Raw genomic sequence first — 15,007 nt, 5'->3', positions numbered from 1 at the left:
ATCCACTTCAAAACTGATGTCTTTATATATTTGTGTGACATGTTATTAGGGACAGAATGAAATCGATTGCGTATGTAAATATGAAGACTAAAGAGTGCCTAACATGTCAAAACCAGATCACATGATCGCATGCCTAATTTCAACCAAAATGGGTCAAAGAGAATGAATATACATTGTATGTCGATAGGATTTGGAATTATTTGAACTATATATTCACACAGCACAACTGGTACTAGCCATTGACAGAAGTTTTGCTCAATTAATTGGATATTGGGTTGTCATGTCACATGCCCCTTTTCATTTACAAGAATATTTCAGCAATTTTATGGATGCTTGATTTGGAAATTCATAGGACCTGAAATGAGTAGTTATCCAGCTGCATGGTCTCTATCACTACTACAAATTTCCATTAGCACCCTTTTTTTAGCCACTAAAAAGTCATCAGTCCCAAAATGAATAGTATTACAGTGATATAAAAGATTGGTGGGTTTTTTTTTCCCTCTCACTGATCATCAGTGTGTATAGTACACAGTAGATGCAAAGTATTAGTTGTTTAATCCGTATGACACTGTTAATGGGGTCAAAACTGTAAAAACACACATGCTTTTAATCCTTTTATCAACTATGGTGATCTATGATAGCCGTCCGATCAGTGAAGAGCTGATCGAACGCTTAATTGACTCAAGGTCCCTTTCCTTCTAATCTCTGAGACTCGAGCTGAACCACAAAACCAGATCTAGTTTTTCTTCCCCTCTGTCTCTCTCTTTCTCCCCTTTAGAGTTCAAACCTGAACAAGATCTAGTTTTTTCTTCCCTCACTTTAGTTCGATTTCTGATCTCTCTCCTCTCTAGTATTTTCTCTTCTGGGTGACTGCTTGCGTGTCTGAACTCGGCGAGACACGCGAATGGTTGCGGACTATCTTCTCTCAACCCAGGTGACAATCACAATTTCAAAACTTTATCGAGGATGATACTATGTTGTTTTGTGTTTTGTATGTCTATTCATTGAATTTGGTTGACTCTGATGACATTGATTTGCCTCAGTTTGATTGAAATTTCCCGGGTAGGAACTTTTAAGTTAAGCTATATGCTTCAGATTAGGAGAGTTATTCCGTGGTCTGGGGATTTAGGTTTGCAATATGCCAATATCCAAACATGTTTAGCCTTATAGTATGGAATAAGCAATGGCTTTCTGGAGGGTAATAGAATTGTTTGACTTAGTTCAGGTTAGTTTTAAGTGTGAAGCTTTTGCACAAATCTAGAGACTCAGTGATTTGCAGATTTTATGTTTACTATTTTCGTTTCTAATGTTCACAGTTAGACCTGGACCTTGGAAACTATGAGCGATTCCTAGAAATCAAGCTGACCCATGATAATAATATTTCTACCGGAATGATTTACCAGGCATGTTGGTTAAATTTCACATGTATATATGATCAATATATTATACATATATCAATGATTCCAAAAATATCGGTATTATCTATTTATCTTTGATGCCACAACTGACAAAGGTTTGAATTTTCTTTGTTTCGGTCACAGGATGTTATAAACAGAGAGAGATAGGTATTTTGTCTGAGATTGAGCTCTTTTATATATATTAATCTGGCCCCTATTTTTCTTATATTGATTACTTTTCTCTTTCTTTTTTAACGTGTAGGTTGTCCCTCACATCACAGATGCTATCCAAGACTGGATTAAGTGTGTAGCACATATACCAGTTGATGGAAAGTCAGGCCCTGCTGAGGTTTGTGTCATAGAGTTTACTCATTTGATTCTCAAGTTAACTATCTGTTTTGGTTGGGGGAACTCTCAATTTTAGCCTTAATTTTTCCACACCGTGTCAGAATTAATTACGTACTTAAAAAATAATGTAGAGCAGCAAGTCACAACCACAGAATGATTTATCTTGGGAAACCTTGACTTACAAAGTCTGCTCTTCCTATGCAGCACCAGTATTGGTCATTTGGTCTTGGCCTTAATCTTTGGGGCAGCCTTGATTGCTTAAAAGCAGTTTGCTTCAAGAGGGTAATCACTCAAACTCAATCCTTTCTAGTATCTATTCTTGTTTGTTTTCTATGTTTGGCAAGATAGAGAAGCAAGTTTCCATGATTACAATATATCTGTTTTCTTGTTTTTAAGTAAACTAAAACTTTCCTAAGCTGATCAAAATCATTTTCTGGCTCAGCCTCTGAGCTAGGAATGTTGGCAAATCAAAGCTAATTTGACCATTTCTCAAAAATTTACCAGGCATTTTGGTCATCCCACTATAATTGTTCTTTTCTTTTTCTATATTTGTTAAACTTCTTTCTTGTTTGTTGGTTGTTTCTGAACTGGTTGAGAACAACTGTTTGCTGTCAACTTATTTCGATTTAGCAGAACTTTCGATGGTTGCTGGTCGGGTAGTTCTTACTGATATCCATTGTATGGTGGTTTCCTTTTCGACTTTAAAGTGATCTGTAGTTCTGTACAAGAGCTTTGAATGGGGCAAGACTTACTTGGCTATTTTAATCTTTTTTCATTTTCGTCATATGAATTATGCATTTGTAGGCTTACCCCGAATAAAATTTGTCATTGGCAATTAGCATGTTGGTTGGTGCTTTGTTTTTCTTCTTTGTGCCTATATACATTACATATATGAAGGTGTGTATGAGTAAGAGTGAGCTAATATCTTGAACTTCCAACTTGCTCTAGATTTTGTGTTTTTCGTTGTTATTTGATACAGACATTCAACTGGACTGAAACTAATCCTTACTGAATCCATTTCTTTCTCTAATTGGAGCTGGTCTAATGCTAAACATCAATCTCATAAACTACACAAACTTATAAGTTTGCGACTGTCAGAGCAACATATAAACACATTGTGAAAATTTAGGGGATTTGGGGTCTCTTTTATTATCAATTACTGGATACATGATATTACAATTTCGGTGATATCCTTGAATTTACTAAACTAGTGATACTTTTTCTTCTTTTTAGGTCTGCTACTGTGCCTATCTATCACATTCAAAGGGCAAAACACTTCCTTTTATTACTGTTGAAGAAGGTACTTGCAGGTCTTGGGTTCTCTTTTATAGTGTTCTGTGATTCATCTTATTGAACTAATCACTTGATATTCATGTACAATGCTTGATACTGCATATCAACATGTTTTGTTACACTTATCAAAGTGAATTAATTGGGTCAATGTTAATTTGGCAAGGTTGATTTTCAAATTTGAGCCTTCAATGTTTGTATGACTGAGCATAGCAAAGTTGCTAGTGGTAAAGTTGCAGCCATGGAGAGGAACATGAAGAAATTTATGTTTTCTGATGTATTTTAATTGAAATTGCATACGATCTGTACAGTAAATTTTACAATTTTATGGTTATAGGTGTGCCAAATTGTTATTTTTTTTTATTCCCCAAATTTAGCAACTGATGTTGGTGACATTGAGAAAACACACTATTACAATAACAGTGGGAAAGAAAAAGGTAATGTGCTGCATTGGGGTTTGGTATGCCACTGTTGTTTTAACAGTGTGGATTGCCCCAATAGCACCTACAATAGAAGGGACTGATTTCTCATTAGTGGCTGCATAGCGGCTGATGCCATTGGCCACTGTTTTCAGTGTGCTTTGTCCCAATAGGGACTAATTCAAATCAGTGGGGTTTGGGGAAATTTGTAGTAGTGTATCCAGCTCGTGCCTCGTGGTGTATAACCTTCCTTTTACAACATCTATATGATTCTTACCATAAAACTGGTCTTACATAAAGAGTTAATCCTGAAACGATTAATTACATTTCTTTCCAAGTAACAATAAGAAATTTGGAGTTAATCCTGATTTTGACTAGGGCATCTAAGAATTATGTTAAATGCTCAGGAAAAAAAAAACAACTTTGATTTTGAGGCTGTTTGGTTCTTGGCCGAACACTAATTTGATTTTTGGGTTAACTCTTATTCAACCAGGGTATACAACCTAATTATTAACACCGTATATATGCTTTAAGACCTAATTACAACCTAATTAGAATGCAACCATATTTTTGAAGTAATCTTTCGTTCCTTTGGGAGGTGATTACTGATATTGGAAGTAATTTGCAACAAGTGATAATAGTTCAGGTTACTAATATTGCACATGACAACTTATATAGAAGTAAAGCTATGAAAACTTACATCATGTCTGTGTAATAAATAATCGAAAGCTATGAAACGAAAGAAAGAAATAATTAAAACATTTTCTTTGGGTACATAAGTTCGTCTATTTATATTTACGTTGGCCATAGTTGAATCACTAGAAAGATGAAACTTAATAACATATATGCACTAGGCAATCATATACAAGCAGTAAAAAGAGATCGAGCGCATTGTTTTCCTTAGGACTTTTCCTCTTAAATATGGCGCCAAATACATATATAAATAATCGAATCGATGAAAAATTAGAAAAACTAAACATTGCCAGTATTATACCGGGTGGATCCAGAATTATAACTAGGATCTAATCCATTGATTTTCCACCATATAATAATCAGATTACATCATGACAAAAAATCTGACATACATTTAATTGCTTCCAACATCTTATATCCTAGACAACTACCGACTACCGAGACCTGGAGCGAGTGTAATGAGATTGAGTATGATGAACAGTTTATGAGGTTGGTTATAGGAACAAGACGATAGGTTCGGCCATAATATTTAGGCTCGGATCATGCACAATTGTCCGTAGCCCAATATCACTTAAATTTTATTTTGGACATTCTCATGTTACTTTGTTAGAATCATCATATCACAACTTCGGCATGTAACATAAATGTGAAAAAGACTGATTATATTCCGAGCTAGCTAGGCCCGGTACGTGGGTTGAGCAATCTGGTTCATATTCCTCAATGATAATCAATGTCAAATGAAGATTGTTTCCTTGGGCTCAACAGTTTTTAATATGTCGGTATTGACTGGACTTGTGATTCAATAGGATAGTCTTCTTGGGCGGAATACTTTTTAAAATTATGGGCCTGATCCCATTTTTGAATTTTGGGTTGAATGCCGTTAGTGATTCAAGCTGTCGCTACTGCACCCATAACAACTCGAGTTTGAATGCAACCATATTCATATATTCTTTTTTAAAGTCATGTTTCATTTCTTTAAGGTGAAGTAATTGCTATTCTAAAAAAAAAAAAAATGGTGAAGTGATTACTAATTCTTAAATTAATGTGAAATCTGTCATATACGTGAGGTTTGTTTTATTTTTTTTTGGACAAGAGACGACGATATACCATTAGACTTCAAAGTCATAACACCACATACAATAAATACATATAATAAATCTCAATACTTGAGCTCTTACTCAGTGACCCAGTAGTTAAGAAAAAATCATCACCACTCACTAGTTCTATGAAACTTCTTAAGCTTACAAGACTACATCTAGTCCTAGCACACAAAATTAAAATAGATGAGTATCCCTTCGCTAATGCACAGAACATGAATTAAAGCTTGAAAACTTCCATGGTGATCATAGAATAAAATAATTAAAAAGTGTGAGACATTAATAATCAAAAATTTTTTTTGGATAAATTGTTATTCTATTTAAATTTATTTGGCCTAGACGTGGGAAATACTTGAAAAATGTAAAAGTATTGAGATGATCTAAGAACTATTACTAACATGGATACATAAAAGTATTATCAAAAACCTAAATAGGCAAAACACGAGCATTTACAACTACAATGTCCGCTATGTGGTTAGGGGTTACAGGTTTTGGAAGATAAATATCCATTTTGAACATGTTTTAATAATGAAATTAGGGCATCTCCAATAGTAAAAATCATTTTCTACCGCTAAATTATCTTAAAAATTAAACATAGTTATCAAATTTTTAACTTTTGCTCCAGCAGTTTTGTGTAAACTAAATAAAATTGTATGTAGGAGTGTTTTATATTTTTTTATATATATTTTTTCTCACCTTTCTAGCTAAATTTATTTGAAAAATACTTACATCCAAACCGGTTTGGAAAATGTGTCCAAACTCTCTCTTATTTACATATGTTCGGCAATCTAAATCCATGATTTAACCATTCAAAGTTAAATTAACACTTAAATATCATCTTTGCAAAAAGTCAATGTAAAAAAAATTGTTTACTCATTTGATTGAATTAAACAAATGAACAGTTCTGGTCAAAACTAACAGTCTTATGATCAACCGCCAATTTATTGAATGCAATCTGATGAGTAAATGAGTTCTTACATTTATTTTTTACATAGATGACCTTTAATAATTTATGTAATGTTCAAACTGTTAAATCATGGATTTAGATTGTTGCATATATGCAAATAAGAGAGAGTTTAGACATAAAGGTTCAAACCAGTTTGGATGCAAGTAATTTTTAATTTAGCTAGAGATTTTAGCAGAAGTTAAATTTGACTTTCATATGACTATTCTGTTGAAGTTAAATTATCTCATAATCAGTCAAATTTTTAACTTTTTATTAAAATTGATAGTCTGTTGTAAATGTCTTTAGCAACTTACAAATGTATTCTTATTATTTTGTTACTTCCAGAATCTCATATATTACTAAACTATAACAACAACTGAAGTGCAAAAATAAATCCTTCCATTAGGAATTAGGTTATGACATATGTGTTATAGGCTTATTGTTATATATCCCATACCCCCATATCATGTTAATTATATCTTCAAACGAAGTATCACGTTAACTTTGTTACAATCACAACTTCGACTTGTAACATAAATGTCACATTGAAATAATCTATAATTATATTCCTGGCCTGGTCTGGTCGTTTGAGCAGTCGGGTTAATCCATGCATAGTTATCAATATCCCTCACAAGGCAACTCAACAATGACTCAATGCATGGCGCAATGGAGGCTACCCGAAAAGTTCCATAAACCACATCCACACGCTGCTACGTCTCCGATGAAGGCTTACCCGTGAAACAATGACTCACAGAAAAAGACCGGTCGAAAGAGATAACCTTCTAAATTCTAAGAAACCGCGTGCTGATTTTCTTAACACAACACCACGCGTCCTTCCGTATTATACTAAAACACGCAGCACACCAAATTGGCAATGTTGATCCGCTGTTGATCCTCATGATTTCCCACACGCTGTTATACCTTATATAAACCCCGCTTTACCTTCTTGATTTTCCATTCTTCTCCACCCAACCCAATTCATTCACCGGTTTTCTATATACATTTGATATATCTTTCACTCCGCTTCCGCTTCCATGTCAGAGAAACAAGCCCACTTGAATGGAGCCTACTACGGCCCATCCGTCCCGCCAAGAGAGACCTACCACCGCCCCGGCCGCGGAGGAGGTCTCCTCAGCTGCTGCTGCAGCTGCATCTTCAGTCTCGTCTTCAAGCTCATCTTCACCGCAGTTGTCTTGTTGGGCTTAGCCATCCTCGTCTTCTGGCTCATAGTCAGGCCAACCGGAGTCAAGTTCCACGTTACGGATGCCACCCTCACCCAGTTCAACTTCTCCTCCGACAACAACCTCCACTACAATCTCGCTGCCAACCTCACCATCCGAAACCCCAACAAGAAGATCGGCATCTACTACGATCGCATCGAAGCCAGAGCCCTGTACGAGGGGCAAAGGTTCAGTACGGTTACTCTCACGCCGTTTTACCAAGGCCATAAAACTACAAACGTTCTGAACCCGGTGTTTCAGGGACAACAATTGATTGTTGGATCCAACTTGCTTGAGGAGTTTAATCAACAGAAGAGTGCAGGGGTTTACGAGATTGAGATGAAGCTTTATCTGAGGATTCGGTTCAAGTTGGGTAGAATCAAGACCGGAAAGTTCAAGCCTAGAATTGAGTGTGACTTGAAGGTTCCTTTGAACGAAAATGGGAATTCAGTTGGTACTTTTCAGACTGAGAAGTGCTCCATTGATTACTTCAATTGATTCTGATCGTCTATAGCGGAGCAGACTAGCAGAGATCTTCAGTCTTCTTGATTTTTTTATTTGTTTATTTAGTCCTTGGTAGCATGCAGACTACCAACTGCGGTATTGGTTACCACAGCAGTTCTTATCTTGTTCATGACTTGATCCTGCTGCATTAGTAGGGTACCTGTCATCATGAGTGTACCTATTAAGATTCTTATTCATTTTGAGTGTACGTAATACTTTAGTTTAGTTTTCACTATGATGATCCGGGTGCGATATTACGCGTTACGCGTCTTTATGTACAATAAAACCTTATATACGTGACATATATTATCTTACAAATGTCTTTTTTATTCTGCAAATACATATGATCATATGTGAAAACAGAAATAGAAAATTGACCCGATTAAATCTGTCTGCCATAATAGAAAAGTAAGACGAAAATGCCTTTCAGACTCTTTTAATATTTATTAAAAAAAATAAAAATAAGAAATAACCGGGGAGAAACGTATTTCCTCAATTAAAAAAGGAATAGTGTATAGCTAAGGTTCTAAAAAATGCTAGGCGCTAGTTGGGCGGTAGTCCGATGCCTAATGCCCAGGGGTCTAGGGGGGGCGGGCCTAGGAGGGAGCCTAGGCGGGGACTAGGTGGTTTTTTTTTTTTTTTTTGTTAATTTTTTTTATGACATATATAATTATATATATAATGGTTTTTGTAATTTATTTTTATTACACACAGATATATATATATATATATATATACACACACACACACTAGCATGTGCCCACACTCTGTGTGTGGGTGTTTTTTTTTTTTTTGGGTAAGGAAGTGGGTAGTTTCTTAATCAAAGCAATTTTCTACAACAATAACTACTATTTATTTTATTTTAAGGAATTTAATTTATTTTTATTTTTTAAATTGACATTATTGTCCTTATTGGTTATTTCAATGTCTAAAGTTTTTAAATATTATAGGGTTATATTCGTCAAATTTTTTAGTTTTGGAGAGCAAACTATCTTCTGTTAATAATAGTATAGATATATATGTATGTAAATGTAAATGGGATATAATGATAACGTTCTAGACTTCTAGTAGTTATAGCTTTGCGAAAATGTTCACCTGGTCAGTTATTGACCAAGAAAATAATGCTCAACCACCATTGGATGTAAATCCAAGGGCAAAGAGAATTATTAGTAAGTTGAGGTGTTTTGTTTTCCACCCTTAGATATAAATCTAAGGGTTGTTGAGCATAATTTTTTTGGTCAGCAACTGACCAGGTGAACACTACTGTATAGCTTTGTCAGCTTGTGTCTATCTTTAAGGGTAATATATAATTATAATGATAAAGCCAACTTTCTCTATCTTCTCTAGATTAAAGGTAACTAAAGAAACCTTCGTAGATTCTTTCCAAAAAAAAAAAAAACCTTCATAGATAGATCTCAGTCAAAACAGAAAACACGTAAAGTTCCACGCAACCAAATTTCTAACCCTGTCTTCTCTCTCGCTCTAGAATAGTGAGAGAATTAACTTAGTTGTGGATTCTTAGAGAGTTCACTAACGACAGCTACCGGCTCATCAAGAGGTGCCCCAAGCCCGATCGCAAAGGTAAATTTGGTTCACATAGATCTCTGATCTTTGTTTTCCCCATTGGACTACTTTCCAGTTATTGAAATTCAAACCGGAATTGTGTCTGACATTCAAATTAGAGCGAAGTCGAAGTCTGAAGCTGGGTTTTGTTGGTTTCAGTTTTTGGCCTAGCACCTAACACTGCCTAGGCGACCGCTAAGGGGCCGAACGCCCAGAAGCATCGGCTAGCCTAAAATCGAATCGGAGAGGCCACGCCCAGCCATGTCATCAGGTACCCAACTTGCAAGCCACAACCTCAAATCGATGCCTTTGAGCTCCCCAAGTCGATGATACCATGTAGCAAACCACACCAATTCTATCATCGAGAAACTACTGAAAAAATTACCATGCCTTGTCGTCGCCATGTTCACCAGCTTGAGAGCCCAAATCCACCACATCTGTCGCCTCCGTGTAGCAACCCACCTTATAGTAGAAGTCAACGCTATACGATCCATGGCATATCACCGTCATGATCTGGCCTCTTGCTCCTTCCTCCACGCCAATTGCCAAATGTCTGTTTTCCACACCGACACCGCCGCCTGATAGAAGCGAAGAACCATAGTCGACCTGAACCTGTGAAAAGAATCACAGAGAAGAACCCTTGTGATCCCAAGACCCCGTCTGGAAGCACTTGTCTCTCATCGATGAGGCAAAGAGCCACGATGAATGCAGGGGCGCCACCGGATAGGTTAAAGAATTTCCTTTACCCTCTCCAACCCTAGTTCTCTCCTGTTTTGTCGGTGCTCTCTTCTTGGAATGACAACCCTCGAATCCAATTACAATTGAACACAACTGAGTAAGAAATTCATTAAATGCGTAGGTGAACAAAATTATATAAGATTTAAAAGTAATTTATAAGAAACAATCGTCACCAGAGGAGTTTTAACCCAATGCTACGTGTGCTTGCATGACTTTTGTGCAGTTACATGCAGTTTGAATCTCTCGTTGATTGAGGAGTTATTAGATAATGACATCTTTATTTTAAATTAAAATTGATTCCCGAGTTTTCTACCCAACTTTGGTCATTGTTGCATCGACATTGATGTACATTGATGTACCTATGATTGACATTAAAGTTTTAATATCAAACAATAACCACTACATATATGTATGACACGCTAACATACATTGTATTTTACATTATCATACTTTTTTAAATATAATTTACAAGGATTAAATAATTTTTATTCAGGGGAGTGAATTTTATGCTCTTTATTTTACCATCCACACTCCATGTTTCCATTTTTAGTAATGTAAATGTTGTCTTTAATGACTTGAATTTTATCTCCTTATCAAAATTTCAACCAAAAAAAGAAAGAAGGAGTGTAGATTGTAAAATGGAGAGTGTGGATTTCACTCCCCTATGTTTTATTTGAATTCAACTCTTGTACTCTTTGTTTGCCTAGTCCTACAACCAAACTAAAATCACTATACAAGCTGCTTTTTATTATTTAATTTCTTCCTACATCTTACTTATCGTATGCACGTACATGTTTTGATATGTGATGTAAAAGATATGTTGTTTTAACTGCAATGGGAAGAAAATTACTACTACTAAATGTAATATATAAGCTCTTATCATGCGATAGCAAGAGGCTCGATCAATATCATGTTGATTGTTTGTTGGAGAACAATATCACTTATATGACACTCATGCTGTCACAAATTTTGACATTTAACACCAAAATGTCAGGGTGTATATGAAAACTTTTTAAGGTAAGAAAAAGAAGAGAGAGAGAGAGAGAGAGAGAGAGAGAGAGAGAGAGAGAGAGATATATATATATATATATATATATATATATATATATAGAGTTAAATACTGCTTACTCCCTATACTTATAGGGTTTCATCGTTTCAGTCCCTAACCTTCGAATTTCACCTAAAAACTCCTTAAACTCTCAATTTCCTCCCAATTGGTCCCTGCAGTCAAGCTTCCGTCAAAGATTCAGTTATCTTGCTGACATGGAGGTCATTTTACGCTGAAATGTCTATTTTACCCTCACTTTAAAAAAAAAAAATTCTATATATTTTTTTTCCTTCCCTTTTTACCTCTTCTTCTTCCATAGCTCTCCTCTCCTCTGTTTATCTCCATCTATTTTTCGGAAGCTCTCATCCTCTTCTCACTGGACCGAGAATATGCATACCCATGACCAGAATCATCCGAAAACATATGCTAACCACCTTATTTACCATGACCTTCATAAAATAATCAGACAAAAAGGTAAGAGAAACATAAAAAAATCAATAAAAACTTATCCAAACTATTTTTCAAAGAATCACAAGAAACCGATTGATGGTGCAAAGTGCCCGGCTCAATTCGAAATCCGGCAGATCCATAAATCGACATGTTGTGTGTCGAATTAATAAAATTTTACCCTACATTCCAAACCAACAGCAAAAAAAAAAGTACTAATCTCAACAAACGTAATTCAATTTGCCTGAAACTTATCTTCCCAAATTCACCAGTCCAATTAAGCGCAGCAACATTGCACAATCCATCACCCCAAAGTAAAAAAGCAATCAATTTCGGCACAAATCATCACCTGCAACAGCAACAAAGCCGACAAATATCCTGTCGAAAGCTGAGGTGGAGGGCCAAACATCGGCAACGACGACAAAATCCTTGTGCGTTCTGGGCAACAATTTCTAGTAGGACTGAATGTAGAGGAACAACCAGATCATGCACATCGACTCCAACCTCATCCATGATGTTGGGCTTGGCCTGGACGAGTGGGTCAGACTCTAAATGAAGAACCGACACTAAGGTATCGAGGACGAGCCTCACGAGATCAATGGAGATCTGCAATGAATAGGAGATCGCTGCGGCATTGACCCGATGACTGAGGGCGAAGAGGGCGGATCAAGTGCAGAGGATGACGACATGGTGACGGTGGCGAATTTGGGGATGCGGGTTTTGGGGAAAGAGAGGAGGTGGTTGTGGTGTTTGGGAGGTGAGAGAGAGCGAGAGAATGGAAGAGGGAGTGGCCTTGAGACACAGAGTCGCTGTCATGTCCAGAGAGAGAAATGAAATTGGGGGTTTTGAGTAGGTAAGGAAGAACATAAATGAAATCTGGGTTTACTGATAGTGATGGAGGGAAGCTCTGGTACTAGATTGGGGCTCCGTTGGAAGAGGAAGTAAAGAGAAAAAAGAAAAATTTTATTTTTTATTTTTTAATTTTTTTAATTTTTAAAAGTGAGGGTAAAATAGACATTTTAGAGTGAAACGACTGCCACATCAGCAAGATAACAGAATCTTTGACGGAGGCTTGACGACAGGGAACAATTGGGAGGAAATTGAGAGTTCGAGAAGTTTTTAGGTGAAATTCGAAGGTCAGGGACTGAAACGACGAAACCCTGTAAGTATAGAGAGTAACTAATATTTATATATATATATTGTTTGAGGTATTGTACCTACCATGGTTGGTATTTGTGGGAAGTAGGTACATGATAAAAGGCTATATCACTTCTGAATGTTCATCACAAAAAAATGACCGCCCTAAATGGCGGTGAACGTTTAGAACTGTGAGTTTAATTATTGAACTGTGAGTTTAATTAGCACACTTCCTACGCTTCTCATAATCCTTGTACACGTGGAAACGTGTGATTAATCTTTGTTCCCACAACTAGCATTGCCAAAGAGAAATAAGAAATTATTCAATTGAAAAAAAAAAAGAGAGAGAAATGAGAAATTAAAGTGAAGCAAATAATGACTCGACGGGGGACAGGGAATCTACCGGGAAAGAAAGAACCCATCCACACGCTGCCTCGATTTCTAACGCGTCAGTTTGCGTTACTCACCGTATTTCGCAGCACAATTATTCCTCGTTTCCCACTCTCTCCCTCTCTACCCCTCTATAAAAGCCTCACTTCATCTCCTTCAAATTTCATTCTTCTTCACCCGATTCAATTCATTCAGCTGTACGTATTAGTCTATATTCTCTTTCCTTCACTTCAGCTTTCATGTCAGAGAAACAAGCCCACTTGAATGGAGCCTATTATGGCCCATCAATCCCGCCGAGAGAGAACTACCACCGCCCCGGCCGCGGCGGAGGTCCCCTCAGCTGCTGCTGTAGCTGCATCTTCGGTCTCGTCTTCAAGCTCATCTTCGCCGCAGTTGTCTTTATGGGGTTAGCCTTCCTCGTCTTCTGGCTCATAGTCCGCCCCACCAGAGTCAAGTTCCACGTAACAGATGCCACTCTCACACAATTCAACTTCTCCACCGATAGCAACCTGCACTACAATCTCGCTCTCAACCTCACCATCCGAAACCCCAACAAGAAAATCGGCGTTTACTATGATCGCATCGAAGCCAGAGCTCTTTACGAGGACCAGAGGTTTAGTACGGTCACTCTGACCCCATTTTACCAAGGCCACCAAACCACAAACGTTTTGAACCCGGTGTTTCAGGGACAGCAATTGATTGTTGGATCCAACTTTCTTGAGGAGTTTAATCAACAGAAGAGTGCTGGGGTTTACGAGATCGAGATGAAGCTTTATCTGAGGATTCGGTTCAAGTTGGGTAGAATCAAGACCGGAAAGTTCAAGCCTAGAATTGAATGTGACTTGAAGGTTCCTTTGAGTCAGAATGGAAATTCAATTAGTACTTTTCAGACTGAGAAATGCTCAATTGATTACTTCAATTGATAATTTCTGGTCATATATGATTCTATGGTGGAGCAGGGGACTTCATTTCTTGTTTATTCAGATGCATTGAGAGGCCAGGGTATCTGTCTTTAGGAGAGTCCTATTAGGTAGTCTTGATTCTTTTATTTATTCTACGTTGTATTTGATTCTCTAGTTTCAGTTTTTCTTGTTTCACTAGGAAGATGGCCGACTTCGGTTTCTTAATTTTATGCACAGGACAACCCGGATTACATGATATTCATACTTTTAATTATCTTTTGGTCGGAATATTGATGATCGTTTTATTTAGATAATATTATTGATGTACCTAATCTTATTTAAACATCACACCCAATTAATTTACAATAGGTGAAGAATTACAAACCCCTATAAGCTCTCTCTTGCAACGTCTCAGTATTTCCAATGTGAGAAGATACTCCAAATTCTCAACATTGCATTTAGTGATATTTAAAGTTGGAGTTGAATATTAATAAATTTGATATTTTCAGTTATATTTAAGAGAATATGAAACTGACAAAAACAAAATGTTGCTCAAAATTGGAAGGATTATGATCCAATACCTTTGGTCTAGTGGTATAAGACACCCCTTTATAAGCGGGAGGTCGTAAGTTCGGCTCACAATAAACTAGTTATTGTATATGAGTTGTTTATTTGATAATAAAAAAAAAAATTGAAAGGATTGAGCTCCTGAAGTGCAACAATGTGTAGTTACTGTGAACTGAGACATACAATTGTACAAGGCTTTATAGGTTATTTCCAATCGAAATTATGGATCAAATGACAAAAATTGCCAATCTAAAAGTGTTCATACCACAAGTGTATCGAGCGCAAATATCGAAAATACATA

At 36.6% G+C, this 15,007-nt stretch overlaps 2 protein-coding genes and 1 long non-coding RNA gene across 3 annotated transcripts; all 3 read left to right on the top strand.

The window, feature by feature from the left end:
* Positions 1–456: 456 nt before the first annotated feature.
* On the top strand, positions 457–3,390 carry LOC112194715. The gene is made up of 6 exons (XR_002934116.2): positions 457–934; positions 1,542–1,565; positions 1,660–1,746; positions 1,950–2,027; positions 2,979–3,045; positions 3,202–3,390. It is a non-coding gene; the product is annotated as an uncharacterized LOC112194715 (long non-coding RNA).
* A 3,738-nt stretch (positions 3,391–7,128) lies between these two features.
* Positions 7,129–8,228, top strand: LOC112193225 (NDR1/HIN1-like protein 10). Its single transcript, XM_040515829.1, has one exon. The coding sequence runs from the start codon at positions 7,225–7,227 to the stop codon at positions 7,906–7,908; it is 684 nt and encodes a 227-aa protein (XP_040371763.1). The 5' UTR covers positions 7,129–7,224; the 3' UTR covers positions 7,909–8,228.
* A 5,148-nt stretch (positions 8,229–13,376) lies between these two features.
* Positions 13,377–14,499, top strand: LOC112194865 (NDR1/HIN1-like protein 10). The gene has a single exon (XM_024335110.2). The coding sequence runs from the start codon at positions 13,477–13,479 to the stop codon at positions 14,158–14,160; it is 684 nt and encodes a 227-aa protein (XP_024190878.1). The 5' UTR covers positions 13,377–13,476; the 3' UTR covers positions 14,161–14,499.
* The last annotated feature ends 508 nt before the right edge of the window (positions 14,500–15,007 follow it).

This window comes from Rosa chinensis, chromosome 3, assembly GCF_002994745.2.
Source record: "Rosa chinensis cultivar Old Blush chromosome 3, RchiOBHm-V2, whole genome shotgun sequence".
Taxonomy (NCBI): Eukaryota; Viridiplantae; Streptophyta; class Magnoliopsida; order Rosales; family Rosaceae; genus Rosa; species Rosa chinensis.
This window is presented reverse-complemented; position numbering and strand designations above follow the sequence as displayed.

What these genes read in the sequence shown, in the direction of transcription:
- LOC112193225 (XM_040515829.1), top strand. Translation starts at nt 7,225, where the DNA reads ATGTCAGAGAAACAAGCCCACTTGAATGGAGCCTACTACGGCCCATCC.
- LOC112194865 (XM_024335110.2), top strand. Translation starts at nt 13,477, where the DNA reads ATGTCAGAGAAACAAGCCCACTTGAATGGAGCCTATTATGGCCCATCA.